The sequence below is a fragment of the Helianthus annuus genome, chromosome 9 (assembly GCF_002127325.2).
Source record: "Helianthus annuus cultivar XRQ/B chromosome 9, HanXRQr2.0-SUNRISE, whole genome shotgun sequence".
In the NCBI taxonomy this organism is placed as follows: Eukaryota; Viridiplantae; Streptophyta; class Magnoliopsida; order Asterales; family Asteraceae; genus Helianthus; species Helianthus annuus.
In genome coordinates, this window is record NC_035441.2 from 124,478,190 (window position 1) to 124,496,216 (window position 18,027).

The 18,027-nt window shown below is 37.7% G+C and overlaps 2 protein-coding genes across 3 annotated transcripts; both read left to right on the forward strand.

Annotated features, from left to right (window-relative positions):
- Positions 1-5,497: 5,497 nt before the first annotated feature.
- LOC110878514 (F-box protein SKP2A) lies at positions 5,498-10,241 on the forward strand. The gene is given in 9 exon segments (XM_035977559.1): positions 5,498-6,010; positions 6,142-6,202; positions 6,289-6,364; positions 6,508-6,619; positions 7,439-7,536; positions 8,454-8,522; positions 8,524-8,712; positions 9,369-9,510; positions 9,587-10,241. Coding segments are annotated over 5 exon segments (849 nt in total). The 5' UTR covers positions 5,498-6,010; positions 6,142-6,202; positions 6,289-6,364; positions 6,508-6,619; positions 7,439-7,461; the 3' UTR covers positions 9,961-10,241.
- A 2,413-nt stretch (positions 10,242-12,654) lies between these two features.
- LOC110878513 (glutamic acid-rich protein) lies at positions 12,655-17,122 on the forward strand. 2 transcript variants are annotated; one of them, XM_022126823.2, is made up of 3 exons: positions 12,655-12,793; positions 13,634-15,980; positions 17,086-17,122. In XM_022126823.2, the coding sequence occupies exons 1-3, from the start codon at positions 12,785-12,787 to the stop codon at positions 17,097-17,099; spliced, it is 2,370 nt and encodes a 789-aa protein (XP_021982515.1). In that variant the 5' UTR covers positions 12,655-12,784; the 3' UTR covers positions 17,100-17,122. The 2 variants fall into 2 exon arrangements, with proteins under 2 accessions (XP_021982515.1, XP_021982514.1); XM_022126822.2 differs by lacking the exon at positions 17,086-17,122 and having other exon boundaries at positions 13,634-16,058.
- Positions 17,123-18,027: the final 905 nt, after the last annotated feature.

Below are 18,027 nucleotides of genomic sequence, written 5' to 3' on the forward strand. Positions count from 1 at the left end.
TAAGTGGGTTGCATGCTTGGAGAGAAAAGATGAAACATTCGAGTCTTTGATGATACTGTTTAAGAAGATGGAAACGGTGTACAAGCTGCCAATCCGGAGGATTCGGAGCGACAACGGAACGGAATTCAAGAATAACAAGATGTACGAGTACTGCAACGAGAAGGGAATTCTCCATGAATTCAGTGCGCCGTACACACCACAGCAAAACGGCGTAGCTGAACGAAAGAACAGGACCCTGATCGAGACTGCACGTACAATGTTAGCCGATTCCAAGCTTCCGATTTACTTCTGGAGTGAAGCAGTTTCAGTGGCATGTTATACTTTGAACAGAGTTCTCACCGTGAAGAAATACAAAAAGACGTGTTTTGAGCTGCTGCACCGTTACAAGCCAAATCTTGAGTTTTTAGAACCTTTTGGCTCTTCTTGCACGTTTATAGATGAGAATGGTAAATTCGGAGCAAAAGCTAACGAAGGGTTCTTTGTAGGTTATGCCAGCCCGCTAAAAAGGGTGTTCGTGCCATGTCTGGGGAAGGTGATTCAGGTCCAACATGTGGATTGTCAGAAGCACACTCCATCGCAACAACTTCCCGGACAAAGATTCCTGTTCGACTACGACAAACTCTGGGAATTGTTTCATTTGCCGTCTGAGCCGAGTGATGAGGAACTTGCTCTTATGTACCTGTATCAGCAGAATATGTCACAGGAGCCAGTATCTAGACCGCTAGATGTTTCTACACCCACCGTGGGTACTCACGATGATGAAGCAGGACCAAGTGGAACTATTCATGAACCGCCAGAGGAACCAGCTCCGTCATTTGACGTTTCTGACGACTCAGAGGAGGAACCCGCTCCTACCTTTAACGAGGAGCCAAATGAGACATCAGAGGATGCTGTTAATCAAGCCGTTGATCTAGATATTTCGAATCTGGAATCGGAAGTGATTGTGCCTGACACGGTGATGCCACGGACGTTGTCTTACAACCCTTCAGAACAAATCATTGGCGACCTACAAAGTGGTGTCAAGACGAGACATCAAATAGACCGAGCTTTTACGTGTTTTTATTCGTCTATTGCTGATATGCAGAAAGAAGTCTCACTTAAATGTTTTATTTCACAGATGGAGCCCAAAACTTACAAAGAGGCATTGACCGAAGACAGCTGGGTTAATGCAATGCAGGAGGAACTACAACAGTTTAAAAAACTGGGCGTCTGGAGACTTGTTGATCTGCCGAAGAATCAGAGGTTTATCAAGACGAAATGGGTCTTTAAGTGTAAACGAGATGACAGAGGAGTCGTGGTGAGGAACAAGGCACGACTTGTGGTCCAAGGCTTCAGCCAACAGGAAGGAATAGACTACGATGAAGTTTACGCACCGGTTGCAAGGCTTGAAGCAATTCGAATTTTTCTAGCCTTTGCATCTTGGAAAGATTTCAAAGTCTATCAACTCGACGTCAAATCAGCTTTTCTGTATGGCAAAATCAGAGAAGAAGTGTATGTGGGGCAACCGCCGGGGTTCACGACCCACAGCACAAAGACAAGGTGTATCTACTGGACAAAGCTCTTTACGGACTACACCAGGCCCCGAGAGCCTGGTACGAGACGCTTTCGACTTACTTGCTGGACAACGGGTTCACAAGAGGCACAGTAGACAGCACTTTGTTCACAAAAGAAGAAGCAGGCCACTTGCTGATCGTGCAGATATATGTTGATGATATAATTTTTGGTTCCACCAACGACGATTTGTGCAAAGAGTTTGAGAGAGTAATGAAAAAGAAGTTCGAAATGAGTTCTATGGGGGAGATGAAGTTCTTCCTCGGGTTGCAAGTAGAACAATTGCCTGATGGAATCTTCATTCATCAGACAAAGTATGTAAAGGACGTGCTCGATAAGTTCGATATGACAGATTGCAGTCCTGCATCCACCCCCCTCGCACAGAATCATGGTATTTGTCCTGACGAACAAGGTGTGAAGATGGACGAGACATTATACCGATCAATCATTGGTTCGTTGATGTATCTCACAGCTTCCCGTCCCGACATCATGTATCCGACATGTCTCTGCGCAAGATATCAGTCGAATCCGAAGCAGTCGCACCTGACCATTGTCAAATGCATTTTACGGTATTTGAAGGGTTGCCCAAGCATCGGCTTGTGGTACCCTCGCTCGGGTGACTTTACTTTATCCGGTTTCGCTGATTCTGATTTTGGTAGCTGTAAGCAGAATACTAAGTCCACCACTGCTGGGTGCCAGTTCTTCGGAACTCGGCTTGTTACCTGGCAGTGCAAGAAACAAACTGCAGTTGCGCTCTCCACATGTGAGGCTGAGTACGTCTCAGCTTCTAGCTGTTGCTCGCAGATCCTTTGGATCCAACAGCAGATGCGCGACTTCGGTTTGCAATTCTTGGATACACCGATATTTGTGGACAATGAAGCGACCATTAATGTTACTAAAAATCCGGTTTACCATTCGAAAACTAAACACATTGAAATCCGTCATCATTTTATACGTGATTGTCATGAAAAGAAATTAATACGGATTGAACATGTGGGCACCGATGATCAGAAAGCTGATTTTTACACAAAACCTTTTGATAAAAAGAGATTTTACTATCTTTTGAAGTTAAATGGGTTGAAAAATCTGCAATCTGGGAGGGTAATCGAATGTGAAGCCGAGCTGGGCGGCGATCTGACATGAACCTGTGTCGTGTTGTCATTTTTCTTTTGTACAGTTGTATTTCCTGCTTTTCGATAAAAACAAAAACACAAAAATATGTTTAGTTTTAGGGGGAGATATTCGCAGAAAAATACAAAAACATGATAAAATCATAAAAATCCAAAAACATTAGAAAATTTCAAAAAGAGTTGTGTAGAATAGGGGAAATGATAGTACATCAGCTAGACGGACACAGTACGCTAAAGAATTGTAATGTAAAAAAATGCAATTAAGCAGTCTTGCTAAAGATGTGCCGGTAGGTTTTTACAGAATTAGTAGATCAGTTTGGGATATAAACATAAATTCAACTTGCGTTGACGTGGGGAACACCTCCAGGATATATAGGTAACCCCTGAAATCCTGTTTGAAAGGTCCCGTATTCTGAGATACTAGGTCTTTATGCTCGGTGATATCTGGGGTATTATCCCGGGACTTCTGCTGTATGGAAATACTGACCTAGTCCCCGGATAATACTTTATGCAAAAGCTTTGAAACATAAGCTTCACCCTCAGCAAGCTGATGAAACAATAAAATTGATAGTCGCTGCTGTTGAAAATAAAAGATCCTCTAAAGGGGACCCACCGAAAGTCGAAGCCGTCATCTCTCTGCGTATACGGAAGTATCGACCTGAGCTCTCATGACCCTCGCACATTACCCCCTAACAAATATCAGCTGTGGTATACTCACCTGTAAGACTGAATACTGGGATCCGGATATGGGAGTATATACTGAGGTGGGACACATGTAAATGTTTAAGTCTTAAAACACTAATCACGTATCCTGAACAGATTGAAAGTTTTGTGAGAATTTACGAGGATCAATATATTGGCAATCTACGTGAATTGTTTAATGCTTAAAATGTAATATCAGCTTAATGGTATTTGTGTTCTGTCGGCAGCTGATATGATCCCCTAACACGCTCGCAAAAATATTGTGTGTACATAGTTTCAGTTTGTCCAGTTAAAAATCCAAAAAGATTTTCATTTCTCATCTTATTTTTCAACAACTGATATTGGGGATTGAAAGATCAAAACCTATGTGCAAAACATGTCAGAGATTGATGAGGGTTGGGTGCTGGAGAGTGCAAACTGTGATTGGTATTGTGTTTGAAAGTTAAAATGTGTGAATGTTTGAAATGTTGGAAAGTTCATTCAGTTGAACTGTTTTTGAAAAGAAACGTCAGGGTACTTCATAAGTCTGATCATCCAAGGCCATTAATTTGGACTTGGTAGGTCAAACAGTTGACCAAGGTCATTGACTTGGACTTGGTCAGCTGGGTGTCACTGTGCTTAATCGGAAAAATGAAAAATTGAATAAAAAATAAATTTTTGAAAAAATTCAAAACAGGTTCGCTCATTTGTCAATACACGGTCCGCTTTTACAACAAAAGTTCATTGTGGTCCGCTTTTAGAGTAGGTGTCATATAAGCGAACCTATTATATTATATATCTATACAAAAAGCAACTAAAAGTCACCACCAATTGACTCACACCCTTTCGCGAAACTAACAATTAATTTTCATTCCCTTGGCACGATTTCGCACACACTTCTTCGTGCATATACCGTTTCATCAATGCAAGGCACCCAAAAAACCGATGCGTCAACTAGAACAAGCGTCATATTATTAACCTATTAAAAATTAGCAACAAAAAAAAACTGACGGCTAGGCTACCCAACCATTGCGTCAACAAAAATAGATGGTCACCAAAGAATTAAAATCTACCGTTTCAAATATTTACAATGGCCACCACCGGCAAACGTAACCGTCGTGTCTATCCAAGCCACCCTGTTTCAATTGATACCAAAACTTCAACCGTTTTCCATCTTTTCGTTTCGCAGAATTACGTCGGAAGACATCGGGTGTTTTTGTTTCCTGTAAATATATCACTTCAATTGAATTAAACTTTACGTGTTTCAGATGAAGAGACGCAATGGTTCAAACGGGTGTTTTTATTTCCTATAAATACATATAGTCTCATTTACTATTGGCATCCATTTTACTTACACAAGCCCTTTCTCATATTCTCTACTTTGATATGTCGAGAATTCAAGGTTTTGACAACCGGATCAAAATTCAGCCATAAGAGTGATCCAGTTGACTTGACTGTAAATCATTAGCCCCTGAAAAACTCGCCCCGTTCATAGTGATTCAGCAATCGTCCGATTCGTGAAGAAATCGAGTAGGTATAGATCTGTTCTTGCCAAGTTACGCTTTTCAATCAACAAAACGAGCGGCCAACAGAGAATTGAAGGCCGGCCTCGCTGCTACGTGATGTGGCCTTCTTTGTGACTGTAGATGTAGCGTGTGGACTCTTCCGGCCATTGTCTACGGTGGTTTTTCATCGGAAAATTATCGCCGGTAATTTTGGGGCTTATTTTGTTATTTTGTTTTGATGAAATGGTCTCCGATTTTGTTTATACAGTCGGTGGATTGTAAGTATTTATTGGTTCAATTATTTTGGTTTTTTTTATTATAATTTCATTATTTAGTTGTTTTCTTTCACAGTTAGTATATCATTTGTCTTAAATGTTATAATCACCTTTCAAATCAAATCATATTTTATCAGCCATATCTTTATAGTGGAAAATTTGGTATTGAAATATTAGTTATCATAGAATTATTAGTTTGATATGAAGAAATAAACAAAATATCTTGATCGAACTTTGAATTGCACTTCCAAAGGTTGTGGCCTAGCCTAACAAGAATTGTGAAATTTGAAAAAGGAAAAAAAATTAATTAATATGTAGTTCATTAAATTTCAAAGGAATATCTATCTATATCTATATCTATATACTATATACTATATATAAGCATTTCCTTAGGATAGAAATGTAATTTCCTTTCAATTTTTAAGATGGCATGTGAATGGTCCGTTCAAATCCTAAATTATTTGCCCTTTTCTTCCATTCTTGCCCTTGTTCTACCCTACATCAGCGAACATAAGTATTGAAATTGAGACTCGCATCACTGAAACGTTGCATGATTGAGACTCTATCATCAGTTACAAATACTGAGTTTAATTCTTTAATTTTTATCATGGAGTGTGTAATCAATTTCTCGCATTGAATGCAATTGAAGACGTGGGTTGAATCCCATTTAACCCTTTCATCCATAGAATTCTAGAACCCTTCATATGTATCACTTCTGTATCAGTGACTTGAACTATCCATTATCAAGCACAAATCATCCAGTCTTTGAGATGCGTATTACTAGGGTTTAGAATGTTCACCTGGCCGGAAAATTATGCCACTGTTTCGCTGGCCACTGGTGCTGTTGCTTCCCTCCCGGTCTCACCAGGTATGCAAATATTAGGATTTTATTGTTTCAATTTCATGTTTTTTTGGTTTTAAATTGTATTTTTTTACTTGTTGTTAAGGTCATTATTTTATAAACGTGCTTCTTATAATCTTATTTAGGTTTCAATGTAGGTCAAAGAGATATGGGTGGTAGACGATGCTACGTCAACGTTATTCGCCACAAAACCTTGAGGTTTGATTTGCTTTTCTTGTTGTTCATATAGTTTATTCACTATTTGTGTACTGAATCTTTGATTTTGAGTTCATTTCATTTTGTAGACGATACAGGGAAACCCTAATTTGATAGTTTCGCAACACATATGGTGTGGTTCAGGTTCCTGTAGTGTAGCGGCTGGTAGGTTGTTTAAAGGATTACATGTGCCTTTTTTGAGTGAAAGTTGAGTATGTTATATGTATTTATGTGAAATTTTGATTGGAGATAGTGAATTTATCTATTAAAAGCATGTTAGATCTTGATTACGTTTGTGTCATTTGCAGTTATATGTGATATTATAATTGGTCATTTCTCCTCTTTGACAAGGAAGGAAAGTATGATCATACTTGTGTAGTCCCTCTCCAACACGATTCATCAACCAGTGGTTCAAGACAGGTATATGTAACTGTTGGTTTTATTTTTCAAATGTTTTGACTTTATTAGTATGTTGTTTTAAAAGTGAATATTTGTGTGTTATTATATGTTGTATCTTGCTTATGTGATTCACTTATAACAATTTTGCTAATTTATGGACTTGAGTCACTAATCCTGTTTCCTTGTTGTATAGATAGAGATACTGGGATTTTCTTTAAATCATTTTAGCAAATCTTGTTTATTTAGTTCCCCATCATAACAACAAACTTTTGGCCTATAATTAAAGTTTTGATCTTGGCATTTCTTGATTTTTTTTTTTTTTATAATGTGGTTTAGGCTGGCTATCTTTGAGAGATCTGATAGGGACACAAGTGGAATAATTGTTGCTTTGTTATATTCTTGTTAATAAACCTCATTTAGGAGGCTTTACAATAATAAAATTTGGAAAAAGCCCCCAAATCTTCGTTATATAAATGTTACGTACCGCTTGTAATTTATAACATAGAAGGAGGTTGAGAATTCAAGTGTCCTTGCATTCAAATATACGTCTATTCATCCGACTCTTGACTGACCCTTATATGCACGATTACCACTAAACATCAAGCGGGTGATTAACTGACACAAAACTAGCAATCAAAACTGTAAATCGAGATTAACCCTGTTTGACCGACCCAGTTTGACACAAAAACATACGTGTATTCATCCGACTCTTGAATGAATAACCAACTTTAACTAACTTAACTGTCAAACTACATTAACTGTTTTTGACCCATTATGTTCCAGACTAAATAAACTTATAACAATATTTATATTAATGTCTAGATTTATTATATAATTCAGCAGATCCGACCCTGCAGACAGCCATGCGTGCTCCTTTAAGCAAGTGCGAACCTGCCCACTTCTTCAACTTCATCAAAGAAGGTTCCCTGTTCCAACAGGTCAGTTAACTATTTTTGTTTTCTGTTAACATGCTTAGAGATAAAACATAAGCCCTGGTAGCTAATTAATAATTAAACTTTGATGGTGGTTGATTGATGGTATTCCATATTTTTTAATTGTTATCATTATACTTTTCATGAGAGCTAAATACACCCACACATCGGTTATTCGCAGTCAATAAAAGGGTGGTCATCTGCGATATGTGTTAAGATCCAATTAGTTACCTAGCCATTTTATTTTAGATTATGCTACTGTTTTTTTTTTTAATTTGGGTTTTATCAAGACTCAATTTAGTTACCTTGGTATTTTTTTTATTTGTTTGCAATTCAATTAATATTTCACATAATGCTTTTTTGGTCCTCAGCAGTATACAAGTTGTTTTAAGAGGTTGACTGCCTCACGTGTGGTATGCTTTTTCCATTATATGCTTTTGCCATTGCATAGTTTTGTCCGGCACAGGCTGGAATAGATTAACTTAGGTCATGCTTTGGTTCAGAATACATGAAAAACATGATATGCATATTCATCAACTTACTCACATAGTCACATCTTACACATTTACATAATTGTGACGAATTATCATCCTGCACTAGATCACACATTTCCATCATTAACTGCATTGCATCTGTGTGTTGCTTGATTACTTTTCCCAAATAAAAGATGATATGCATATTCATTTGTCACATTCTTATAGATTTCTTCAATACACCCATATTTCATGCTTCTCATGTGAAATATTGTCACTATTTCATTTTCAACAATAGAGGCTGTGGAAAGCGTTAACTTCTTTTTTAATAAAATAAGAGCGGAGGGACAACTAAACACAATAAAGAGATTCTGATAAGAATTTTTTTTTTTTTTTTTTTTTTTTTGCATAAATATGACACACTAAATTTTTCGTCAAGATAAACCGCAGTTAGTTGACAATGGGGTTGAAACCATTGCAAATAGCTATCATGATCTTGAAGATCTTGACCTTAGCAAGGAGCTTTAAGCTTAGTGATCGGTCGTTATATGCTTTGGCACATGGTTGTCAAAAGCTTATTAAGCTCAATATCAGCGGATGCTCTTCGTTTAGCGATAACGCTCTTGCATATCTAAGTAGTTACTGCAGACAATTGAAAGTTTTAAATCTTTGTGGATGCGTAAAAGCTGCACCTGATCAGGCATTGAAGGTAAACGATCCTTTTGGTTTGTTAGAATTTCAATCCATTTACTTGTGAATGGTTTCGATTTTGGTTATGCTTTAGCGGGTCAAATAAGTAAGGTAAAAAGAAGTATGACTAAAAGGAAACGAATCGAAGGGTTGAAAATCGCGTATCTTTTATATGTAATAATTTTGAAGTTACCCATTTACTTATGGATTGGTAAATAAATTTCATTATATCTTCTTGTATTCAAATCTCTTTGAATATTCAAAATTTACATCGAGATAGTTGGTAAACGGGTCAATCATTATATTTACTATGAAATTGGTGAAAGCATGTTTATTTAATGCATAGTAATGAAATAATGCAACTTTTATTATCATATTCAATTAATAAATTAGTAATGAAATATTACAACTTTTATTAGCATATTCAACCGATACTATCTATAAAACGATAAACTTTTGGTCAAAAAGTGGGTTGGGTCACTCAAATCCAAACATACCCGTATTGGCTCGTACAAAAATTACGTGTGTTGACCCGTTACCCAACCTTTCTTTCCGGGTCATCTAACCCGTTTTGGCTCGTACTAATTTTTTGTACACGTTTTGACCCGTTACCCAACCTTGCTTTGGCCCGCATGATTTGCCACGTCCAGAACGGATGCTTGATTATGTTTGCAGGCAATCAGATACAACTGTAGTCAACTTCATTCATTGAACCTAGGATGGTGTGAGGAAGTTGGTGACGCTGGGGAAACGAGTTTAGCGTATGGCTGTCACGATCTGCATGCACTCGACTTATGTGGTTGCATTCTTATAGCAGGTAAAGCTGTTATAAACTTGCAACTGCAACATACATTATTTCAACTTCTTAATTCCAACAATTGATTTGCGTGCAGATGAGAGTGTCATAGCCCTAGCAAACAATTGCCTGCATCTAACATCTTTAGATCTCTACTACTGTCGAAACATCACCGACCGAGCGATGTACGCGTTGGCACATATTCGAGTGAAAAACAGGAACCAAATGTGGGATGGGGTTAAAACCGGGGATGAGGATGAAGACGGGCTCATGAGTCTCAACATCAGTCAATGCACTGCTTTAACACCGCCGGCGGTTCAGGCTCTTTGTGATTCATTTCCAGCGCTTCATACATGCCCGGGTAGGCATTCACTTATCATAAGTGGTTGTTTGAATCCAACTTCAATTCCTTGTGCATGCGCTTTCCAAGCGCATCATGAGGTTAACACACTTACTCATCATGCTTATTGAAAATCAGGGGCGGTCAAGTGGTTAAATCGGTTTAGTTCTTCATGTTTTGAGTTTAGGTATTAGAACCAGTACCAAACATGTAATTGGACCCATGTAATTAGGAGAATGTGTAATTTTATCTTTCATTATTGTTTTTTATGCCCTCACAAATTTAGTTTTTTTTTTTTTAATTCTTTGAGACCAATCTGAATGTTGGTGTGTAGATTGCGAGTAGAAGGCTCAACCAGGAAACATATGTCTAGCTTCATTTGATTGGAGTTAACAAATAATTGTTTTATTAACTTACAACAGCCATTTTGATGCTCTATTTAGGGTAGAACAAGGGAATTCGTATTGGTAATAGAAAACTAGAAACACACCATAATTTTTTTTGCAGTTAATACATATTATTTTGTTAGACTTCTGACATATGAGAATTGAAGTTTTATACCGACTATGCTTTAAGGGTGTAAGGGGCACTCACCTAAGAGGTGAGTCCCCTCTCTTACGCCCAACCAACCAACTAGTGCCACGTCAACTCCCCTCTTAAACTCCCCTAACACCCCATTTTGATGGCGGCACTCCCCTCTTAGGGGAGTTGGTTTTTTTTTTTTTTAAATAAAAATAAAATAAAAAACATTTCATTAAATTAAAAAAAAATACATTCAAACTAGAAAAATAAAAATCACATTCATACTAGAAAATAAAAATTACATTAAAACTAGAAAATTAAAATTTTAGAAATCGCATGGCCACCCGTACTTGTTAGCGATTTCGCGCTTTCGGGCGAGGATGAACGGCAACATACTTGGCGGAGCATCGTCGTGCGGCTTGAGGAATGTTTTCATATCTCGATCGTAATTGTAGTTTTTCATCGTCTCGCGTTGTTCCGATATGAGCTCGCGAGCCTCCGACTCTCTTTTTTTCCTCAATTCGATCGCCTCCAATTCTACCGCTTGCTTCGCTTCTTTCATGGCGGTGTACTCTTTGAATTGTGCCGCCAACTCGGCCGAGCTTCCCTCGGACGATGTAGCTTGACGCTTGTCTCGCCGTTGTGGTCTTTGTGGCGAGGGGTCTTCGTTCATATCCGGTATCGAAGGGTCCACCTCAACAGGTTTTCTTTTATGTGCCGAACCTTCACCTTCCTCACCCAACAATGGGACTTGGGCCCATTTCTCGTGTCTTCGAACGACCTCCCACGCCTCGATATGTTGAAAACCGTTCGGAAATTTATCTTTAAATTCTTTTAACGCGACTTTCATCACGTCGAGATCATTACATCCGCTTCCTCGTGTGCGATCCTACATATTATAAAATAATAAAAATAAAATAATAAGTGTTAAAAAAAATAAGTGTTAAAAAAATATGAACTTAGAAAAAAAAATTAAAAATATACAATGTCAAAAAAAATATAATTTTTACCGCTTGTTGGTATAGGCCGTTGAAAAAAGTTTATTTTCGTCAACATCGGGTTCCATTTAGACCGTACTTGATGAACGGTTCGGTTACTTGATGAACGGTCCGGTTCCATTTAGCCTCGCGGGGTTGGTTCTCCATTGCTCGGTGTGAAGGGGGTGTGGTTGGAGAGTATAAAAAATAAAGTGAAGTGGGTGTGGTTGGAGAGTATAAAAAATAAAGTGAGGTTGATATGGTTTGAGTATAAAAAAATGGAGTGAATGGGATGGTTATTTATATATGTTTTAGAAAAGTGAATTTTTTTTTTAATTTAAAAATCCGACCGTTGCATATGACCGTTCCTCTTTTTTCGTGCACAAAACAGCGGTGAATCCACACCGAGTGACCCCCCCGATTCGGGTCCCCGCGTTGATGGCGGCGGTGTTCCCGATCGGGGACAAGGGTCACCGCTCCCCTTCCCCGCGAACGCCCCGTACACCCTAATAAATGACTTATTCATATACGGCCCACTGTTTATATAAAAAACCTAAAAACAATTGGAACTAGATGTGACTCGTTACAGCTTATACAAGAACTTAACTGTTTTGATTGTTAAATCATGTGCCAAATTATGTCCGTCCCGCTGCAACGCGCGGGTTCCCCACTAGTATTTACATGAGGCTTAAAACGAGAGACTTACTCTATGAAAATAAAAATATCCACAAGATTTAATCAATACCTTTTATATTTGATGCTCAATTGATCCATGGCCATATTTGATTTGTTGAATATGTTATTACTACGGTAAACGAAGTCCAAAAAACAACTAGACATGTTCTCTAATATTAAGTATGTGTTATGTGCAGGATTATTAATGCAGTATATATTGTGCAGTAATGAAAAAAATAACACAGTGTCATGCCTGTTATGATTTCGATGTACATTTGCTTCAGAACAGGTTTGGTCTCAAACATGGGTGTAGACTACTTGAAACCATAAATAAATGTTTTTTATAATCTATTATTTTTGTTTGAACCATTTTTTTATCAAAACTTTAGTATAAACGTAAAAATATATAGGATTTATGAACTTAAAAGTAAAGTGATGTTATTTAAATGTTTAAGCTGATTTTTTTACTATTTTTTTTGTTGTATATTAACATCATATATATAGATATAGTATATATATTATGTATTGTGTATAGAAAATAAAATAAAAATTAGAATTTTCTAACTAAAACCTATTTATCTTATCTTTTCAACCACGCGCGGGTAATGCCCACTCGTTACCATATATATCATCAGGTCCGCTTTTAATGTCATTTACACACATAATCCGGTTCGCTTTTACGACATTCTCTGAGGCGATTCGAGCGATTCTGTTTGTTTCATCACTTTCACTGTTTTGCCCGTTATACATCAGTTCTTATTAGATTATCACTATTTCGATCATGGGCAAGGTAAGTACCCGCTTAATTTTTCCAATTTCAGGGTTAATTTTGTCTTGTCGGTAATCTTTTTGAACGAATCATGTACTGATGCTTTTAACTGTCATATTTGGTCAATTGATCATGTTATTAGAGTCGTCTGTGTATGTAGATGATGGATGTGTGCTTGAAATATTTCAATTTGATTGTTATTCCATGTTTGTCGAAGTTGCATATTTTCAAGTTTAGATCTAGGGGTATAGGGAGGCCGTAGATGAAATTAAATGTCACCCCAGGTCTCGGAATCTTGTGTAGAACATGTTTTTAAGTTCAATTTGTAGTTTTGATCAACTTTTAGTTGATTTACTATAGGTTCGCTTGTACAGACAAAGAGGTCCGCTCATTAGTCAACCTAGGTCCGCTCATATAGACATACTTAGGTCTGTTCCTTATAGACATTTTAGATCCGCTCATCCATACAATGTTAGATAGGTCCGCTGCTTATCTGTACAAACTAGATTCGCTTTTGTGTACTTTGTGTGGTTCGCTCATTCATGCAAGATATGGGTCGCTTTTTAGTCTAGATAATGATAGTTTCGCTTTTTAGTCACACAGTTGGTCCGCTCATGTTTACACTATGAGATTCGCTTTTGTGTACCTTGTAGGGTTCGCTCATGTGTGCACAGTTTGTAGGGTTCGCTCATATGCACTTAATTGGTTCGCCCATATGTACCTTGTGAGGTCTGCTCGTGTGTACTAAATGTGATTCGCTTTTTGTGCACTTGTTTGGTCCGCTTATATGAACTTGTTAAATTTGAATGTATGAAATTTTTCTAAGTGTTCTGATTCATTGTGCCTGTGTTTGTTGTGCAGGCTTCAGCGAATGTTTTATTTGACCCTGTACACAACAGTTGTTGTGATCTGGATGTCGAGAAAAATCCCGAATTGACGAATTTCAGTAGTATTTTGGATTTCATGGACCGTATCCCTATTAAGAAAGCGCTGACGGATCAACGGCCGATCTACAGATCTCATTTAAGTCGTTTCTGGAAAAATGCTACATACGATGAGGAGCGCAAAGTAATTTCTTCTGTGGTTGAAGTGCATGGGAAGTTGGAAACAATTTTAGTAACTGAAGCTTTAGTACGTGAAGTGGTCAACTTTCCCGATGAAGCTAATTATCCTACACGGTTTCCCGAAAGGATGGTGAAAGGGTGTATGCTGAGGTTGGGATACAGAGGAGCGTTAAACATCGGAAATTATCTAAAGTCGAAGTTTCAGAAGTCGTTCAAGTTTCTCATTCACTGTATTTTGATTTCTTTAAGTCATACAAAAGGAAGTTACGACCAAATGAGAGACTATCAGATGAACATGTTGACTGCTTTGGTATTGAACAAGAAATATAATTTCTCTCACATCGTTTTTCACTACATGGCAGAGAATATTACTACCAAAGTCAGGGCGTGGAAGTATCCAAGATTTGTTCAAATGTTGATAGATCACGCATATCCGGAGATTGATAGGAATATTAAAGATGATTTATTGGTGCAAGCTCACATGTCTAACAAAACTTTGAAGCAGTTAGTGAATTATCATCCGAATCATCCAGAGCCAACACTTGTTGTCGAGCCATTTGGTTGTATTAAAGATGCAAAATATGTTGATCCGGATCCAGTGAATCATCAAAACTGGAGGAATGAGGAAGAAATGAAAGAGGCAATGTACGCTGATGAGCTGAAGATTCTCGAAAATTTCAAAACCACGAAGAATGAATGGTACGTGAAAGAGTTTGGGAGAAGACGCAGATTGGCGACTCCTACAGCAGAACAGGGTGAAGGATCATCGTCTAAACCAAAGAAGAAACAAAAGAAAACGGCTAGAACTATGTTGATAGATGAGCCTGAAGAAGACAATCCTGTTGTTGATGTTGAAAAGGATCAAGATGTAAATGCTGAAGATGTTCCATCTAACACTGATGTTTTGATTGATATTGATATGCTTGAAACAGGGCCAGATTTTGTTGCAAATGTTGTACATACTGTAACTGCTGAAGTTCAGAAAGAGAAAGAAAAGGTTATAGATGATATTGAAGGTGACGATGTGGACAAAGACACAACTAGTTCATCAAGTTCATCAGATGACGAAGTTGTAGATGAGGCTGAACGTCAAAGAAGAATGAAGGAGGAGATAGAGAAAGAAAAGTTACTCAGGAAAAGGAAGAGGCAAGAAAAGGACGATGATGCTCCTTATGTTCCTTCACCAGAGCATGTTTCTGAATCGCAATCAACTCCAAGAGGTAGAAAGAAAGCTGCTGGTCGTAAGAGAGCAACTCCAAAGGTTAGAGTGTCAAAGAGACCTCAGAAGATTGTGCAGAAGCCTCCTACACCTCGACATGAACCAACACCACCACAATCACCTATTCACCAATCACCACCCAGACAACCTACTCCTCCACAACAACCATCACCACCCAGATTACCAACACCACCAAGACAACCATCACCTACTCCTCAATCAACACCACCACAACAACAAAAACTTTTCTCTTCACAAGATTTATTCGTGTTGAAGTTGGAAAAGAGAATGGAGAATGTGATAGCTGAAAACAAGAAGTTGGCAGCTGAGAATAAGAAGGTAGCTGATAGAGAAAAACTTCTTGCGGCTCGTGTGCAGAAGTTAGAAAGTGAAAATAAAGAGTTGGTGAAGAAAATTGAAGCTGATCAAACAGAGATTGATATCTTAAAGGTTCGTGTGACTGAGCTTGAAGAAGAAAAGAATCGACGTGATGATCAGAATGAATACTTCAAGCTAAAAAACAAAGAGCTTGCAGCATCTAAGGCTTTAAGGGATCATGAATTCTATATGCTGAACAGAGTAGTAGAAAGCATGCTTGGAACGTCGGTCAATCAAAAGTTTGAAGAATTGAAAGTTGAAGACCTTCGAGCTGAACGTCAAGCTGAAATAGAAAGACAAATGAAGGATAAGGGTAAAGGAGTTGAAGGAAGTTCATCTGTGCCTGAAATGGCTTTAGTACCTTCGATGGTTACAGAGAATCCTGAATCGATATCTGCAGTTTCTGGTTTGTTCGAAGAAGAAACACCTATGCATGAGTTGATAGGTGATGACGATGAGGAAGATGATGAAGAAGATGATGATGATAAAGTAGTGTTCTCTGCTAGCAGTCATAGTTCAAAAGGTGACGATGATTATGATGCTGCAGGTGGTGTAACAACTCTCCTTAAAATTAATAATTAGAGTGATAATTAGTCAATAAGGAAACCCTAATTGAGACACCCAAGTAATTTCGCACTAACCCTAAAATTTTCGGAACAATTGGAATCAGAATCAGGGCCCCTAAAACTCAGGGGGGGTTAAACCCTAATCGATATTATTCTTATTATTCGTTGTCTAAGTTGAATTTAACGAAACTGTCAACTCACCCAAGCTACTGGACACGAAACCTACCCTACCCTAAATTGGAATCCCAGGCGATACGCGGGAGGTTCCCCGAATTCTGCCGCGACACGCGGGAGATGCCAATTTTCAGTATAAATAGAGGGCCTTAGGACTTGAATCTGGGAGTTGAAACGACGTAAAATAGTTGTCTGTACGTCGAGTTAAGGTCGTTTTACTACAATTAAACACCCACACTGCTTTCGAATTACTGCCGCAAAACAGGGTAATCACTCGATCGCTATTACGATTCATTTTCCGAGATCAATATATCCAAAGAATGTTTAAGTGCCGCCCACATTAGGGTTATACTTTGTCGTTCGTCGTTAATTCGATGAATGAGTTTAAGTATCGCACTTTGTCGTTCATTGTGAGAATTTGATCTTGTGAGTTATCGTAACTGCTGTATTGATCACTAACCCTGTTTTGTGTGCATTATTGTTGAAATTAGGTTAACAGGGCTAAATCATATTCTATCCATATTAAATCTGCAATGTGAGTCATTCTCTTTTTATCAACTGTTTTACAATACTCCAAATTATTTTCAGAATTATAATTACAGTGATTAAGTTGATGTAATCACCAAATTACAGCCAGTATGTGGGGTATTGTGCACATTACTACAGTTTAAATCATTTTAGGTGGGCGAACCTAATTTTAATTGATTTACGTCATTCATTGGGGCAACCAATGGTGATATGACCACTGTCACAGATCCGGTCGAGTGACAAATACTGTGGGTAGTTGGTTGATATCAGAAACATGCGTAAAAGATCTTAACACTGTGAATTATAATAAATGTGTCTTTTCAGTAAAATGAATGATTCACTCAGTATTTCCCGCTGACAAAACCTTTTTCAAACATGTTTCAGGTGATCTACTGTAAATCAGGAAAAGTGCCGAGGAGCATTTCAAGCTTAACATAGTGGCTCAATATAAAATAAAGAAATATGTTTAATAATAAAGATTTATCAGAAAAATCTTATTATTGTAAATTATCGGGGTTTTATCCCGAATTGTGAAATGAAATAATCGGGAAAAGTTTTTAGCTTTACAACGATCCTGATGTAAAAATTCCGCTGCTAAAATCACATAAATAAATATCACGGGATTTCTGTCCCGCGGCTCCTGAAACGGGTCAAACCGGGTCGGGGGCCGTGACAGAAATAAGGTGGTATCAGAGCCACTGAGTTAAGCTAGCTAATTAAGTATTTAACAGATACTTAATCTTTCCTGATTACTGTTATGTGATTATGTGTTTTTAATTGACTATTTGTTAGTTACAGTATGGGTAAGCAAAAGTTACAAGATATCTATCTTAAATTAGATAGGTCAGTCTACGAAGAGGGAAGTTCATCCAAAACTAAATTTTCAAAGCTCCCTACAATTCCTGAAGAAGGAATATTTGTGCGAAAGGCACAATATGAGAATCCACTTTCTCCTAGAAAAAGGAGTATGATTATTAAGAAAAGTAAGAAGCAAATCCGAGAAAAGAGGATTAAAAAGGAAACCCAGGAGATAATTAATAAATCACCGTGGGAAAATAAGTTAGATGAGAAATGGTCAAATTTATATATGCTAGCCACTGTAGCAGAACATGCAGATCTTTAAATACCCTAAGTCTAGTAATAACACTTCTCAGTAAATAAATAAATAAATCTGAGTGTGTTCTTTTCTGTCATTTGTACAAATAGTGTGCAGTAAAACTTCGATGTTTATTTGTTAAACTTTGTTCTAAAGTTTTAACTTAGTATTTTTGTGCATTTTGCATATATGCTACACAGCATGAGCGAGATATCTGAAGTTTTTCAGAA